An 18,386-nucleotide genomic window follows, 5' to 3' on the forward strand; every position below is an offset into this window, starting at 1 on the left:
CATCAGTGCACTCCACACCGTTTGCTTCCTAGATACACAATTTGTATTGGTAGTTCAGAGAGTATACCATCTTTGTGTATGTACTAAGTTCTTTGTAAGTTATTTTTATAGCTTGTGTTAACTCTTGTTCTCCTGCATGTTCATTTTTCACACATTTTGTTTTTTTACTGCATATGACAATTCATACTGTACTGTCACTGTCTTACTATAAGATGTACTCTTAGGTTTTCCTTGCACTGCTAAAGATGAATGTTTGACACATGATGTTCCCCTTGAAGCCACCACTGAGCCACTATTTCTAGTAATCACTGTCATGGTTCATAGGTTCATAGATTAGCACTAGGCTAACTGTCCTTGTGGGCCAATTTAAGCCTAGCCAATTACTTCATGTGAGAATCAAACCCTGCACCTTGTGTTTGTAAGGCAAATATCTTAACCATTATCCCAGTCTCCCTCTGGTGTAACCATCTGGCACCTGACTGATCCCCTGCTCACTGTCGAGATGTAACATCCATCAAGTTGTTCTGGCCTGCTCTATTTGGAATTTCTGTAGGTTTGGAATCCTGGAGTAAAAAAATTTCCCGTTTTATTGTATTTTGATGTGCTTTTGGGGACATGAGTGCTTTTTTTTAACATGTGTACTCCTTCCAAGGCATGTATGTACAATGATACAACTGACTGTGCATGTCTCCCTCTTATAGCATGCACAGTGCAGATCACGCAACCTCCATCAAGATGAACAGCTGCACCAGCAAGCTCCACCTCCTTACCCCAGGTGGGGGAAAGCAGCCTTGGGCACTCAGTTCTATTATTCCTACCAAAGCCTCTGACAGCCTGCATTTGTTTCTAAACCCAAACTGCTATATGACAGATGCCATGTCTCTGTACCATGAGCCTGGTTGATTACTTTTCTCAAGTGACAATGTTTATTACAGTGAAAAAAGGACTTCAAATACAAAATGGAATTACTACATCATTTGTTTTAACTACTAAATTAACAGTATTAGTATTAGTAAGAGTATTAGGCAGTATAAAGACCACCTCGGTTCTCCCCTGCAAAGATGCTACTAGCCTACTGGGACTAAACTGGCCAATAAAGAACAATAAATAAATAAACAGTGATCAGTCAATCTGTCTGTCTGTGTCTTTCTCTGACTAATACCCCCATTTATAACTAAGTACTAAATAAAATATATTTTCACTGGGTTATGTACTAAACTAAGGAACAGTAGTAGTCACCTAGATTAAACACTGACTGTAACAGAGGATGATAACAGTTATTACATCTCAATGTGAACAAAAAAGAAATACTGCATCATATGGCACTCATTTGGAATTTGAAAAAAAATATACCCCTTTTTGTAGACCTGTGAGAGACTTACTACAAGTGTTATAAGCAAGGCCACATGGAAAGACTAAGGAATGCAGAAAAATAACTTTGTCTTGAGGAATAAAAGATTAAGACATGTGGGCCCAATCATACAGGAAGTAATAATATCAATAAAAACAAGCATGGGCCCAGGGTCATCCTATCAGATGCCCAAAAGGTAAGCAAGGAAGGTTAGAAATTAGTAAGAAAGTCTGGAGGGCTACTCATAGCAGGATGGTCAATGACATAAAGGAAGAAGCCATTACCACTAAGGCAATACATAAGTAGCTGGTAACATGTCATCAGAAGAAAAACGTGATATGCAGTTTTAGAAATCATGGTGCTATTACTACATACATGCCCAGTGCATTTCACACATGGATAAGTCAGATGATATTACATTTCTATCAGAATGAAAAATTAAATCATGATCCATTTTAATTATTTAATAGGTTAACATGCCATCCCTGAGAAAAGGCAGAAGACAGAAGGCATGCTACAAATGTTAAAGTACTTCAAAGGAATCAACAAATTCTAAACAGTAATATCATTAAAGAAAAAAGGGTATGAAAGACCTAACACCACAATCTTTACACAGAGGGGATGGCTAAAGGGGTACTTGTAGGCAGTTACATATTTTTGCAGTGTTGCTGTTTCATTTTTTGTATTTTTCTGAGTAGTCTGTGAGATTAGAGCAATGTTGAAATTAATGCGTATAGCAGAGGGAAAACAATTTGTATTGATTCTGGGATGAAGCAGGGCAGCAGTTATACTGGGTCTACTGCTGTCCTGTTTGATAAGGAAATAGGCAGGTCAGGAAGGCCACAGAGCATTATCTACCATATGTATGCATGCATGAGTAAATGTGTGCAGATGTGTGCATGTGTGTATATGTGTCTTGTGCACAGCTACAAAATGACTTATCCTTCTTGGGTAAGGCATCACAAATTAGCAGGAAAGAGAGAAACTGCAATCCCAAAGAGGAAGTGACCTTTCTAATGTGACATTAGAAGGGCCTAACCCCATACAAGTGCAAAGTGTTATTACTGCCTTCTGTCTGTACTGCTCCATCCTTGCAGCTAAATCTTCTTACTTACCCGAGTCCACAGTATTTTCTGATGGGCCAGCAGCAGCTTTAGTTGTATTCAGTTGCTTTTGTTTATCTAAGAGAAAACATGATAAAATTACTTCATTACTCTTCATAGCATTTTAAACTAAAAAAAAAAAAACAAAAAAAAAAACAAGAAACACGCAGACGGAGTCAAGCTGGCAGAATAGACAGAGCAGTCTAAGAGATAAGAAGAGTGGTACACATACAAAAGGACTGAGAGCAGAGAGAGAGAGGTAAATATTTATTTATTTATTTGTCAACTGGCTGGTTGTGCTGATTGTAAGTAACCTTCTTTAGGCATTATGTCAGCATACTGACAGACGTTTGAATAGATTTTACTGTAAATACTGCATTATGTAGTAAGCTCATAAATGATATCTGTTTGAAGTTAAGTGATCACAGGTGCTGAAAACACGAGGGTATTGAAAACATAACATAACTGTGAAATAACTCATCAAAATGCCTCATAGTAAATGTGACAGAGTTATTTATTTAATCTTTGTATTAGCAGCTGCTGTTGCTTTAATTTAGCAACTGCACTTATAATTTCAGTATTTGTACTTTGTGTAATACACAGACGCATATGAACACACAAAACACAACACATACAAACTGTGAAATATTAGGTTAGGGGTTGGCATAATGGTTAAGGTGTTTACCTCACAGACACAAGGTACAAAGTTTGATTTTCAACTTTGAAAGCAAAATGGGCTATGCTTAAAATGGTCCACAAGGGCAGCTAACCTAGTATTTACCTATGAACTATGTAGTCAAATCAGGTAATTCCAAACAAACATGCCTTTCTGTTGTAGGCAGATGGACCCCAGGATGCAGTCTTACTTTGCTTTAATGTTGGCAGGATATTATCTCTGACACCTCCTCCAAAATTACTGAATCACAGGTTTAGAACAATCAGATCTAAAATCAGCGTTTATATCACGTTATCGAAAGATGAAAATAACGAACACTATTTCATTGGCCCCAAAACATCTAAACATGAAAATATCGAACATTCAGAACAGCAAATTTTTTCCCATGGAAAAAATTGCTGCTCCGAAACACATACACACAACAAAAGCACATCAAACAAACAGCAACCACACACATACACTTAAATTCCTACATCTAATGCTACACTAAACTAAACATACACTACTATTTACCCACTTACCTTAACCCAAACCCTAACCCTAACGTCCATCACTATCGCACACTCACCTAACTGGCGCCCTAACCCTAACTCACTTAAACCGCCCCTAACCCTAAAGTCTGTCACTATCGCACACACGCCTAACCCGCGCCCTAACCCTAACTCACTTAACCTGCCCCTAACCCTAATGTACAAAAATTGCACACTTAACTGAACCCAACCCATAACTTTCCACCACAGTGCTAAGAATAGTGAAGCCACAGAAACGGCCAACCAAATTCTTTCCCAAGGAAAGAATTCGCTGTTCTGCAGCTTCTCTATTCTTAGCGTTCGCTGAATAGTGTTTGATATCAGAACATTCGAAGTTTTAATACTTTGATGTTCTGATATAGACCCTAAAATCACACCTCTCTGCTATCCCAGCAGTGAGTTTACTTCATGCTGTACTTTAGACTTTTCTTCTGACAGCATATGGATTATCCTTGACATATTTCCTGAACTGTCAGGCTGGCTTTTTAATATAAAACACTCATGCACGTGCACAATACTAGGCTTGCTACATATTTTGTATAATGAACAGGAACATGTACTTCAGTGCGGTGCTGATTCGCTTTGGAAATGTTGAAGTGCAGCACATCATGGTGTAAAAATTAATTAGAGTTTTTCCCTGAAGGGGGCAGTACAGTGCTACATTACCCAAAGGAATAACCTCCACTGAATCTGAATGCTGAGTGTAACAAGATCATGAATTTCCTAATCTGAAGTAAAACATACAGTGCAAAACAGAAAGCTGTTGTATACATGTGCGTGTTTGGGGAGAGTGACACTGTTCCATCAGTAATTGTTTATTCCAGAAATGGATCAGATTAGTGCTTTTCACTGTCTTTGAGTGGTAAATTAGAAGACTGTAGAGGTTAAAGAAGCTCATTTATTTATATTAGTCTTACCTCATTTTTTTAAATGGTTCATTATTTCCAGATTCTACAGCTACTTCTGGTAGCACTATCCGTGGTTTCTAAGAACGCAGGTGGAAATAACCTATTTCTCCAGGCATGTTTCATTAAAAGATAATAAAGTGAGCTGCTGTCTCATTTGGAGCAGTTCATCTTCCACTCACTCTTTTCCAAGGTATTTTTAAAACGTTAATTTAGACATTTAGCGCAGAGGATTAAGGCTTTGAGCCGTTAATAGGCTGCTTCCTGTGGTCAAGTGTTAGTATCCCTTAGCTTTCATCTGTCTGCTGTATGACTCTGACCAGACAGTGCTCATTGGCTGTACCTGATAGAAGTCTGTGTGGATAACTGCTGTATCATGATTAATAAATACAAAATAAATAAATAAGTATTTATGTTTGTGATGGTTAAATCACTCTGAATTGCCTCAGTATAACTGTTACTCCATGTAGTTTGATAACTGGCATGTAAATACAAAAGCAGCTGTCTTATGCTGATTACCTTATCATAGACTAAAATATAGTTCCTATAAAAGGCTGGAATTCAAATATAATTTCATTTGGAAACAGCCAAATCTAGATAAAGTAACTGATATGTTACTGAACAGAAGCAAGCAGTCATAAGTTTATAAAATCTTGTTACAACTAGACAATTATGTTAAAAAGTGGAATCAAGATTATTCATAACTGTTATTTTGATAGCTATGTTTTGAAATGGTAGTTTTTTTAAAAATATATTTTCACATACCCATTTTGCACTAATTAATTCAAAATGTTCTGCTTTGCTTGCTCCCCTGTTATGAAATGCTAGGGCGAATTAATTATTTTCTTAAACAGTGGCAACACAAATATATATCATGACTGCTGTGCAGTAAACTTTGTAGCAAGGTGCCACAGCTACATAAAAATGGCTTTGACAAGCAGGATAAATTATACTGGCCAGTTTCCACCAGATTATTGGTATTATAAACACAGTATTGGCCATTTGATTTTGAAGGCCTGTGGTCCATCCTACAAACAGTTGGATGTACTGTCCCACCTTTCTCAGGACCCCTCCTTTTACTAGATATTACTGTTGCTGTAAATCTGTGGCTCATAAAATTATAGTATAATTCATAAAATGATGCCAAATGTAAGTCTAAATTATTTATAGCACTTCTCTTCCAGCAGTGCTATGTTTGTTTACAAAGGGCAAGACTACATTGTGTCACATATACGTACTAACATCCTGTCACTGTGTTTTAATGTTATTTACACTGCTACATCATTTTGGTCAAATAATGCGTTTCTGGTATTATCTGATTTTACTTGAAGTCTGTGCTCACTCTAAAATAATCTCTGAAATAACTATATATTTCTGTACTAAGAATTTAACTTTAATGTGTAATGATATACCTTTCCAGTACAGTCTAGCTGTTACACAGCCATCTAAGTGTTTATGTATTAGCTGATTTAATTTCAATATACTCTATATAAATGAGTATTTACTTTTCAGATGTAATTTGACTTTATTTTCTTAGCTAGAGCTTTTCTCTGCAGTCCTCTCATTTAAAGGACTGTATCCCAGCTGGGCATTCCACTTAACAAAACTTAAGTAAATAAATAGCATATGTTTGTAATGTTAGTCACTAATGGCTTGTTCTTAAAAAATTGTTGGTACACTAACTACTTTTGCACACCTCTATACTCCTTAAAGAGTGGTTTATGGTATTTCACAAATACATTTCTATACTGATATGTCTGAAAATTATCCTGAGTACATTTCTGTGTATCAAGACAGAGAAAAATCTTTCTCTGTATGTGACATATATATTCCTGCTTGTTTTCCTAATGGTACAGGGCTGTCTTCATGTGTCTGGTTTGTTCTGCATGATCCAAACCAAGGGGTAAAACGGTCACACCAGCAAACCATTCAGTTAAAACAACAAGAAAAAAACAACCAAGCTAGAGTTTTCACAATGTAATGCCAAAAACCTCCTGTAATGAAGGCCCCTGGGATATATGCAAATGAACCCTTAAGGACAAACAGTGTTTCAGCAATATATGGCTTCTGAATGCGCATAACTTATGACTTATGACTTCGTACTTTTTACTAGCTGAAACACTGTATGTCCTTAAAGAATTCATTTGCATATATCCCATGTGGCTTCATTGCGAGAGTTTTAAATTATTACAGTGGAAGCATTTGCTTGGCTTTTTTTTTTTTGTATGACCAGCAGGGACCTGGCTATAGGTTAACTGCAGCAAAACATGCCCTGAACATCTCCATATACACATTTCATTGTTCTTGACCCCCTCTCTCCCGTCTGTATCCTGTCTTTTCAAAGCATCAAAGCAAAGATAGTACCTTAATATGACATTGATATTCTGTGCAGACAGAATTCACTATATGGCAATAGCTACAACGCACATGAGAAACTTAAAAATGTGTGTGTGTATGTGCATACGTGTGTGTGTGCGTGTGTGTGTTTATTTTGTTTATAAATAAGTGTATAAGGTGCAGATTTATGTATGTGTATATGTAAAAGGCACACATTTACAAGTAGTATATATGGCAATGCCTGTATGTGTTTCTGTGTATATAAATGCATACATATATACATACACGCGTGCACTTGGGCGTACTCATCAAAGGCATCAACAACAACGACTCTTGTAAAACAGTGTAGACTATTGTACAAATACATAAAAATGCAGTCTTATGGCTTAGCAAATGCTTCCTGCAAGTAACTTCAGTACAGTCCCATACAGCTGGGATACAGTCTATTTATTTCTCTCTCTTTCTCTGTCTTTATCCTTATTTCTATCACTCTCTCTCTCACTCTCCCTGAGCCTTTTATTATCTCTGTCTTGTGTATTCCTGTAAAATAAAAAGTTTCCAGCTTCCTTCTGGTGTGGTGTCTTCTTCCATTTCTTCATTCATTCTGCTGTCTTCCTTCAAATCCCATTCAAGAAGGCCAAACAACACTCTGGATGGTCTTCCCTTAGCCCTTCATTTCTACAGCGTTCCCTACTGTAGCTAATACAGCAAAGTTTCTCTCTGCTCTTAAAGCAGCATTCACATTTAAAGTGATATCACTTATTTTTTCATTTTTTACACAAAAATCATTTGTGACATTTCAGAAAATTAGCTAAAAGTTGACACTTTATTTCAGAAAGTAGCAAACCAAATTGTTCACAGTTACATAGCAATATGGATTATATAATTTGCAAAGAATCCTTTATCTTTTTCTGGCAAAACAGTTGGCCACAGCATTGTCACATTATTAGATAAGTAGTGGTAGTATATTAAATATTAAATACACATATCATTTACTTACTTGTTTTCTAGATACTTGCTTACTTCATTTCCGGGCTGCAGGACAGGTGGAGACTGTCTCAGCACTCAATGGCTGCAAGGCACAGACATTAATATTAGACAAGAACCTGTCCTTCACAGGATACAAAATCATTAATTCTCCCACATGGCACACACACATGTGTGGGCAATACAGAGAATTGCCAATATACCTATAACATGTCTTTGGGGATGTGGGAGAAAATCATCAGCTCATGGTCAGAACCCCTGGACACATGGAGAACATGCAATTTCTGCAGAGAAAGCTCCCCAGCTGGGAAATGAACAAAGGCTCTCGAGGCACTCCTAAAAATGGAGAACATCGATATCTGTGCAGTAACTGAGACCTGGTTCAAGGCTCCAGAGAGCACCCCTGCAATACCAGGCTACAACACTTACCACACTTTTCAGCCACCAAACCAGGACCGAAACACTAAAGGTGGAGGAGTGTCAATATTCACCAAGGATATTCACACCACCAGGCTAGTTGCCCAACACAATGTGTCTGAAATTCTCCAGGTGCAACTAACACTAGGTAAGACTGCAATCCAAATTGTAGCTTGCCACAGATCCCCCATCATACACCATGATTCTCACTACACCTTTCTAAACATACAGGAAAATATTAAGATAGAACCAAACACCCTAATACTGGGTGATTTTAACTACCCTGCCTTTAACTGGGAAAACTACTCATGTCCCAACACTTTTGCCCAACGGTTCTTGGAATTCATAAATTTTAACGCCCCGGATCAACTAATCCATAGTCCCACCAGGGGCTCCAATATCCTAGACCTGGTCATTATCAACATGGGAAATCGATGCTCCACACCTATGGTTACCCCCTCGTTAGTTAGGTCTGACCATAAGCTAATCACCCTTAACATCCACATCCCACCTCCACTCCCCAGTAAGGAAACTTCCATAAAAAAACTTCTCCAAAGCCAACTTCATGTTACACAAGTCAGAAGTGGTAAACTTGATGACACCCATGCAGATGGGAACTGAAAGTTCAACTGCTGAATCCAACACTAAGGCACTGTACGAGCACATCCACTCATGCATGAATCGTGCCATCCCAAATAGAACCAAGATGCTCTCATCCAAAAAAAGGAAGCCAATCTGGTGGTCCCCTGCCATAAACAAACTTTACATCAAAAGGAAGAAACTGTTGCAGAAAAGAGGAAAATCCCAGGATGCAAAAAACTCCCTTACCAGCCTCAGTAAGAAGCTGAGATCCCTCATAAAATCCTCCAAAGCTAGTTACGAAATTAAAATTGCCAAAGATTCCAAAGGCAACCACAAGGCATTCTATAACTATGTCAAGAATCTAAATGGCAATGCTCAGATCTGCTCTGAGCTGAAACAGAATGGCATTACATATACTGATCCCAAGGATATTGCCAATATCCTGGCAGATCAATTCAGTACTAACCCCCCCCCCTCACACCCTAAATGGCCCATCTCAATACTGGAAGATTGCCAAATTCTGGTAATAACGGCCACACAGGTAAAAAACGCACTCTCCAAAGCTAAGAATACAGCATCCATGGGACCAGATGACATCCCGGGCTGTGTACTACATGAACTACAATATGAACTGGCACCTCACCTAAGTGTCATGTTTAATCATAGCCTCACCTCAGGTTTCATGCCCATTGAGTGGTGCAGAGCTACAGTTATCCCACTCCACAAGGGGGGATCCACCTTGGATCCTGGAAACTACCGTCCCATCAGTCTGACAAGCCTTATCTGCAAGGCCATGGAGTGTATTATCATGGAACTTATAAACAAAGACATTGGCAACCTTCAAACACTGGACCCCACCCAGTTTGGGTTCGTGAAGGGCCAATCTTGTTTCCTGAACCTGATTGACTTCTTCAAATCAGTCTCCAGAGCCATGGACAAGGGTAAGGTGGTCCACACAGCCTATCTAGACCTTGCCAAGGCCTTTGACACCATCCCCTACTCTGGAATTATAGATAAACTTACTAAGCTGATAGAACCCACACTGTAAAAGTAGCTGACTCCAAATTCAGCTCCAGGCAAGTGACAAGTGGAGTACCTCAGGGTTCAGTCCTGGGACCGCTCTTGTTTGGCATCTACTTCTCTGAAGTACAGGCCAACACTAAGGGAATCTGGCTAACAAAGTTCACAGATGACTGCAAACTGGGAGCCATTATTGAATCCCCAAATGATGTGGATACTCTACAAAAGGGCCTTACAGAAACAGATGCTTGGTGCCAGAGCCATGGGCTCAAGCTCAATGCCAAGAAATGTATAGTTATCCCCTTTGGGAAAAAACATGTACCCATGAATTACCATATAGGTGGCAGTACACTAAACACCGAAAGTGTCATAAGAGACTTAGGGACACAGGTGGACAGTGGTCTCACCTTCGATAACCACATTGCCACAACAGTCAGGAAATCCTTCTATGTGGCACACCTCATCACTAAGGGCTTTTCATCCAGAAAAAAATGAGGTTATTGTCCCACTGTACTCATCCCTCATTAGACCCATTATAGAATACAATGCCCCGTTTGGTATGTACCTCTCAAGACATCTGCAACAACTGGAAAGGCCGCATAAATACCTCACTAAAAGAATCACAGGCCTAAAGCAGATGCCCTATGCTGACTGCCTTAAAAAACTCCAGCTATACTCTGTCGCATATCGTCTACTCAGAGGCGATCTCTGCTTAACATACAAGGCCATATCAAACCCAGAGCTGTTGGACATGCTACACTTAAAGAAATCCCAATCCCTCAGAGCCACACGCTCCAGGGATCTAAACCTTGTCATCACAATAAACAAAACATGCTGGAGGGATAGGTTCCTGACCCAGAGACTCCCCAGACTCTGGAATGGAATGCCCATACATGTCAAGCAGAGTGCCTCTTTGGCCCTCTTCAAAAAGAACCTTGACGATTGGATGGGAGAAAGGAAATTCACCCCAGGGATCACGTCAGTCGCCCTGCTAGACAGGGGTCCAGGGAAGTAAATAGTGTGGGAAGAAATAGCCAGGGAATTATTATGGCTAGGCTTGTATAGGCCCTAGGGCTGATAGCCTAGTACCAACCTATGAACCTATGAACCTATGAACTGGAGCAACAAGTGCTGTGAGGCAGGAGTGCCACCTGCTGGTTAATACTGGAGCAATGAATGCTATGAGGCAGGAGTGCCACCTGCTGGGCCAGCAGTAAATGTCTTTCTCAGCTGATATATATCAAACACTGTGATCAAAATATAACAACTTAAAATCATACCTCTCAACTAGCCAGATTTTCACAGAATGTCCAGAGTTTTGTCTCATATTTTGGTCTGTTTGTCATAAAATTTGTGTTTTTTCTGGCAAATCACTGAAGATTAAAGTCTAAATAATCACAAAAATTTGAGTTTCAGACTTCATATCCTTCAGAAAATACATACTAACATAAACCTATTATTCTAGCAACGTTCTAAGCTTTTCAGATCAATATTTAAAATATGTCCCTATTTTTGAGCCTTTGTTCTCCCATTATTTTAGCTTTAGTCCAGATTTCTTGACTGGACTAATTTTTAAAGTTATAACTTTCTAAATCACTTTTATAGCATTTTTACAGGGTTACAAGGTTACTTTGCCCCTTCCACCCCCAGATTTGGAAGGCTTTGCCTCTCACAGTCCTACTACTTATAGATACTGTCTCTTAAGATGTCTGTAGCTTGGAGTATTGTCAAATATTCCAAGATACAATTTATGTTTATATAATATATCTATTGCACCTTTGCGATCATACGTCAGAGTGTAACTCACAAATGTGTTGCAGTTCTACCTGCCATGAGTGTGTGTGTGTGTGTGTGTGTGTGTGTGTGTGTGTGTGTCTATTATGTAGCCATATACTCTGTCCACTGTTCCATAGTCATGGAGTACATAGTTACAAGGTCACTTGTCAGATGAGACCACTTGACATAATGGTTAAGGCCATCACCCCCCATTCTCAAGGTACAAGGCTCCATCCTGATCTTCGACCAATGTCTGTATGGATTTTGCATGTTTTCACTGTGTCTCTCTGGGTGTTTGGATAGCTGATTGTGTAAAAATTGGCTCTGATTAGGTCATGTTGACTAAAGTCTCTAAAAATGGACATGGGTATTTGCCAGTAATAAGAGGGTTAAGGACCCAGCCTACTCTGAGCCATGCCAGGAACCCATGCTAACCGTGGGAAGTGTATATATGCCCCTACTGGCCAGCGTGTGCCACCATAAAGCCTAGCAGCCCTGGATCAATAAGTTACCAGCCGGATGTTATCTAGTTGCCCAGCTAGGGTTACCTGGGCTAACTCTGTTGACCGAAAGCTGTATGTAAAACTAATCAATGTGACAAACATGAACTAAGGATTGCTGTACTCAGTATAGGTTCACTGACAGGATGCAGCTTAGAAGTGGATGACATTATGGTATGGAGGTGGTTGGACATCCTCTGTATCCTGGAGACAAGATGGAAGAGCAGTGCAGAAAGCACTTACTACTCAGGAGGAGGATGCACTAGAAATGTTGTGAGAAATGTGATGAGGGAAAGGCTTCAGAAAACAGTAAGGGATGTCATCAGAATTAATGACAGATTCCTGCTAATCAGACTCGAGTGTAAGGATAGGGCACTATTCATAATCTTAGACTCTGGCCTACAGCAAAGCTGTGATAGTGAGGAAAAGAGGACATTTAGATAGCAATTGAAGGACCAATTAGATAAGGCAGGACAACACAAATTGGAGGAAGAGAATTAGTATTGAGGTTAGCATCCATTACTAAAGAGGAAAGGGGGCTCCACTAATGGGTGCTTACCCTAATCCTAATGCTGCCCCTTCCCTCAACCCCTAACCCCACACCTGACCTTCATAAAAAAACTTCCTGTAACACTACCACTAGACAAGACATACTTGAACGCACAAAAATTCCCAAACACACACAAACAAAACTATATCTATCCCCTAACCTAACCTTAAAATAAACAAACTGTCACACAAACATGCAATACCTATCCTTCACCCATCCCTGGCCCTAGCCCTAACTCATATACACATACACAAACAATCTCCCACCTCCAAACCCACTTATCTGTCTTGACATTACACACCATTGACATTTCTACCACCCGGCTATCTGCACCTTCAACATTAAACCACACCCCCTGTGTTTGTAGAAGAAATGGCATTTGACAAAATGCAGGGAAACCATATATAAATCTACATACACACACATATATTATATATATATATATATATATATAAATATATATATATATATATATAGAGAGAGAAACAGGCATAACTACACACATACAAACACACACAGATAACTTAGATTAATCTGAGACCTGAAAATTTTAGCTCATTCCAATGAAAAGGTTTAGAGATGCACAATTTACAACCACTGAGGATGTGAGGCCTTGGAGGTGTTTAAGTCAAGTAAGAAGTTGCAGGGGCCAAACCATTCTTGCATGGAAGGCTTACCACAAGTATAAAACAAGTTGTGCAGTTTCAAGTCCATTAGCCCATTTACTGAAATTGGCTAGAAGAATCAGGTGTTGATGACATGAGTTCTCTCCTGCTTTCTCTGTAGGTGTGTTTGTGTGTGTGTGTGTGTGTGTGTGTGTGTGTGTGTGTGTGTGTGTGTGTGTGTGTGTGTATACACGTGTGTTTTTGTGAGACAGAGAGGCTGGGAAGTAGCTCATATGGCCAACTGCAAACCCTTACTATTGACTTACCTCCTCTGTAATTGATTAATAAAAATTGGTTAGAACTAATGTGATTATTTATCCATGATCACTATTTTGTATTGTCTATACAGTTTTGCCAGCATTTCTGAAATCATCTAATTGGGTAAGTGGACTAGTTCAGAAACCCTTTTCAGTCATGATCAGGGCCAAGGTGGCAAAAACAAGATACAAACAGCAAAACAGATATCAACAGACACCGACATTGAAAAAAACACAGATAAAGAAAGATTAGGCAAGTAAATAGCACAGAGGAGAGCAAACAGAATAAATGACATATGATATGCATAGTATAATCCAAACTGTATAACAGAAGAAGCAAGTAATTGTTATTTCTTAACACAAGGGTATATTAAGCACACAGCAGCACAGTTCACAATACAGTACATAAAGTAATCAAAAACAAGCTTTTCTGTAATTCAAACTATTATTGCATGTTGTTTTGTGCCAAATTTATTGTATGCATCTATTTGTGGTGTCCTGTGCACAAGAGAAGGTGAAAGGCAGAATACATAATTGAGGAGGAGTTAAAGACCCATAAAGGCATCACAAAGGCACAGAAATATTTGCTAATTTGAAAAGCTCTGTGCAGCATGTTACACTTACCCACCTAAACGTACATGCAAAATAAAGGTAATAAAAGGCTTAATTCATTAAAAATAAATAAATGGTATAATCACAACTTTGGACTGAGTTAGCTCTGTGGTACAGAGAGATAGAGGCTTGAGTGCAGCTATAGTAGCCTGGATTTTAGCAGCATGCCCTGGAGCCAGATAAGCCATTAGCGAGGCAGGTGACAGTGGACAGCTGATGGCTGCTTTACCCATATCAGGATTCAGCTGTCTGGGTATGAGCTGCTGCTATTGCTGGGGCATTTACCATTAGCAGCAAGGTGGGATTACCTCTGATAAGCCCATGGTTGCAGATGGTGAAAACTAGCCAAGGAACACAGTGTTCTCTACTTAAAAATGAGTGCAGTTTTGTGGAGACATACTGCAATACATCTCTGGAGTATCAGGTATACTTTCATACAGCTTTGGTGTATCTGGCACACTCCCATACAGCTCTGGTGTATCAGGCTTACTCCCATACAGCTTTGGTGCATCTGGCATACTCCTATAAAGCTCTTATGCATCAGGTGTACTCCCATACAGCTCTGGTATAACTGGCACAGTCCTATACAGCTCTGGTATATCTGGCACACTCCTATACAGCTCTGGCATATCTGGCACACTCCCATACAGTTCTGGTATAACTGGCACACTCCCATACAGCTCTGGTATATCTGACTTATTCCCATACAGCTCTGGTGTATGTGGCACACTCCCATACAGCCCTTACATATCAGGTGTACTCCCATACAGCTCTGGTATATCAGGCACACACCCATATTACTCTGGTATATCAGGCACACTCCCATACAGCTCTGGCATATATGACACAGTCCCATTCAGCTCTGGTGTATATAGCACACTGCCATATAGCTCTGATGAATCAGGTGTACTCCCATACAGCTCTGGTGTATCAGATGTACTCCCATACAGCTCTTATGTATCTGGCATACTCCAACACAGCTCTGGTGTATATGGCACACTCCCATACAGCTCTGGTGTATATAGTGCACTCCCATACAGCTCTTATGTATCAGGTTTACTCCCATACAGCTTTGGTGAATCAGGTGTACTCCCATATGGCTCTGGTATATGAGATGTACTTCCATATAGCTCTGGCGTATCAGGCGTACTCCTATATAGCTCTGGTTTATCAGGCATACTTCCATACAGGCCTAGTAAATCTGATATACATCTACACAGCTCTGGTACATATTGTATACTTTTCTGCAACCCTGATGAATCTGGAATGCTTCCATACAGCCCTGGTATATCAGGCATAATTCTGTACAGCTCCAGTGAATCATGCATACTTTATCTATTTATTTATTTACTTGCAATGTGTTTACTGGATAGATAATCTAGTCTACTTACCCTTTTCAATCATGAACTGGGTACAAAAAGTACAATGGAAAGCAAGAAGAAACATTACTGTGCAAATGACGTGCAAGTTACAGTTACAAAAACATTTTTTATTTATTATTTATTTTATTTATTTCTCTGTTTACCAGGAAGTTCTGACTAAGGTTTATCCAATATCAGTATAGGCCTGGGGAGAAAAGCTCCACATATTAGGCAAGTACATGTAAGACAAAAGCAATGACATTTTGTAAAATACATTGAGTTTACACAAGAACACAATTATATGAATACATCTAGAACACATTAGATAACATACAGTAGCCTATCAATTTAAGGAAATACATTTTTTCATGAGGTAGTTGGCTACAGAGAAAGTACACAGATAGACAGTGGATGTATTATGCAATGTGCTTATCATTTGGAAGTACAAGGAAGAACAGGCAAGGCTGCAAGGGATTTAGCTAGAGGAGAAGTAGTTATACGAAACATTAGGTGGACTGAGGTTGAGACCTTGTACAGATCTGTATCAAAGGAAATAGAGGAAGTGGCACTTACCTGGGAAATGCAAGTTTTGTAGGAGAGAAAATAAGTACAGGGTGGAGTGGCAGTCTGTATAAGAACAGTGTAAGTGACAGCTGTGACAGAACATGCAGTGAGATTTCTTAGTGAGAGAGTGCTATGAAGCTGGACATGTAATATTAGTGTACAGAACCATTAAATAAAGGGAGTGTAACTTTGAAGATGGACTTTAGATTGAGTACGGGATTGGAGGTTTAGCCTGGGGTACTGCAAGAGCACAGCCAGTTATTTAGCAGGTATTTCTTTAGTGATGTTTTGAAGCTATGCAGTGTGTCTACTTGTCTTATTTTGGGGGGGATTTGTTTCCAGATTTTTGCTACCCGGTTTAGAGTGTAATAAGTCTCCTGCACTATTTGATTTTGTGATGGATAGAAAAGGTTTGTTGTTGGATCGCAGGGCTTGATTAGTGGTAGAGGTTTATAGTATTCCTTTTAGAGCTGGACATTTTTCTGGGGAGTTTTTTAAAACTCATTAATAAAATTGAAGACTTTGTCAAAACAAATATATCAGTATAGATAGCTTGAAGAAATTTGTTAATCTCATTCCAATATGGTTTAATATTAGTACAGTCATAAAAATATGAGAGCAGTCAGCATTAGTGGACAGATGACATCTCCAACATAACTTGCTGTTTGAATGGTTCATTTTTGAGAGTTTCTCAGGTGTCAAAAAGGATCTGTGTAGAAATTTCCAATGTAAAATCTTCCAGAATTGTGAGTAAGAAGTTAGTTTAACTGAAAATAAAATGTTTGTTTTATCTTCCCTTGATAATGATACTTGAAACCCTTTAGTTAGGTATTGCCAGTAAGAATCTTAAGGAGCTGTCTTATAGACAAAGTGTTATATAGATATGCTAATTCATTCTTAACATTAATATTATTATATAGAATTCCAAAAATCCACTTTATAATTTTTGGTATGGTTTTAAAGGATGAGTTATGTATTATTCTACATAGATCCTTAGTGTATGCTGTGACACTTTGAAGAACCAACCAGTCATTAGGGGATAGGCCATAGGTTGACAATATACTTTGTGTGTTCAAAGCTTGTTGGTTTGTAATACATTGCAACCAACAAAACAGGTTAAATCTCCCTATGTGTTTTAGCAGGGAAATCCCTTTTAATAGTAAATGGTATTAAGAATCTATGCCATAATTTTAAATTTGTGTTAATGAATTTTCTAAACACATCAAAATATTGTTTATCAGTGTTAGTTTAGTTAGTTTTGTTGTACTATATTGTAAATTTAAACTTAAATAGTGCCATATCTTGTTATCTTTGTCAGTTACCAAAGCATTATTTGATAAATAATTTTCATTCATTGGCATAATGGGGTGTAACTGTTTCCAACTGGAAGAGTATCTAGGATTAATCCAATTCATCACTATTTTAATTATAGATGCCTTTATATAAGTTTCAGTCTCTGGGAATTTTAACCCCCCTTGTTCCCATTTTCTGATGTGATGAGAATATGCCACTCTATTTCTTTTGGGGTACCATAGGAATTTCATCAGAGTTTAAGTGATTTCTTTAAGGATTTTCTTTCCTGGTGGAAGTATAAGGGCTTGTGCTATATATAATATTTTAGGTAACTAAACCATTTTTATCAGTTGTAACCTATCATCAAATGTTATAAACAAATTATTCCATTTGCTTATTAATGTCTTCATTAAGTCTATGGCTTTAGCATAGTTAAGCTGTAAGGTTTTCTCTATAGTCTTGCCTAGGACTATTCCTAAATAGTCTAGAGTTGAAACTTGGTTTCCAATAATATGATTAACTGGAACCTGTATGTTCTTTTTTTATTTAATAATAAATATTTTGATTTAGATTTGTTGAAGGAGAGTCCTGAGATTTTTTGGAAATTTGTTGTTACTACATCCACTTCACCTAACACTTCCTTAGAGTTGGGTAAGGTAAGTAAGACATCATCAGCAAACATCATTAGTTTAGAAATATACTGGTCATATATATTTATACCTCTTATCTTTGGTTTATTACATATTAAAATGGCAAGTATTTCTATGGCCAGAGCAAATAGGATAGGGGGCATGGGACATGCTTGTCTAGTACCTCTAGTGATTTGGATTGCTTTGGAAATAAAGGGACCTAATTTGAGATATGCTAGATTATTTTAATAGATTTTCTTTATCATTGTTA

At 38.5% G+C, this 18,386-nt stretch overlaps 1 protein-coding gene across 2 annotated transcripts in view; it reads right to left on the minus strand.

Moving 5' to 3' along the window:
- The window catches only part of EYA2 (EYA transcriptional coactivator and phosphatase 2), a 970,866-nt gene that overhangs the window by 512,345 nt on the left and 440,135 nt on the right, over nt 1-18,386 (minus strand). For both annotated transcript variants that reach the window (XM_044089920.1, XM_044089919.1), the window contains exon 3: nt 2,467-2,532. In XM_044089920.1, coding sequence (XP_043945855.1) covers nt 2,467-2,532 — 66 coding nt within the window. The remainder of the gene's footprint in view (nt 1-2,466; nt 2,533-18,386) is intronic.

This window comes from Protopterus annectens, chromosome 12.part0, assembly GCF_019279795.1.
Source record: "Protopterus annectens isolate FY-2018-M chromosome 12.part0, PAN1.0, whole genome shotgun sequence".
Taxonomy (NCBI): domain Eukaryota; kingdom Metazoa; phylum Chordata; order Ceratodontiformes; family Protopteridae; genus Protopterus; species Protopterus annectens.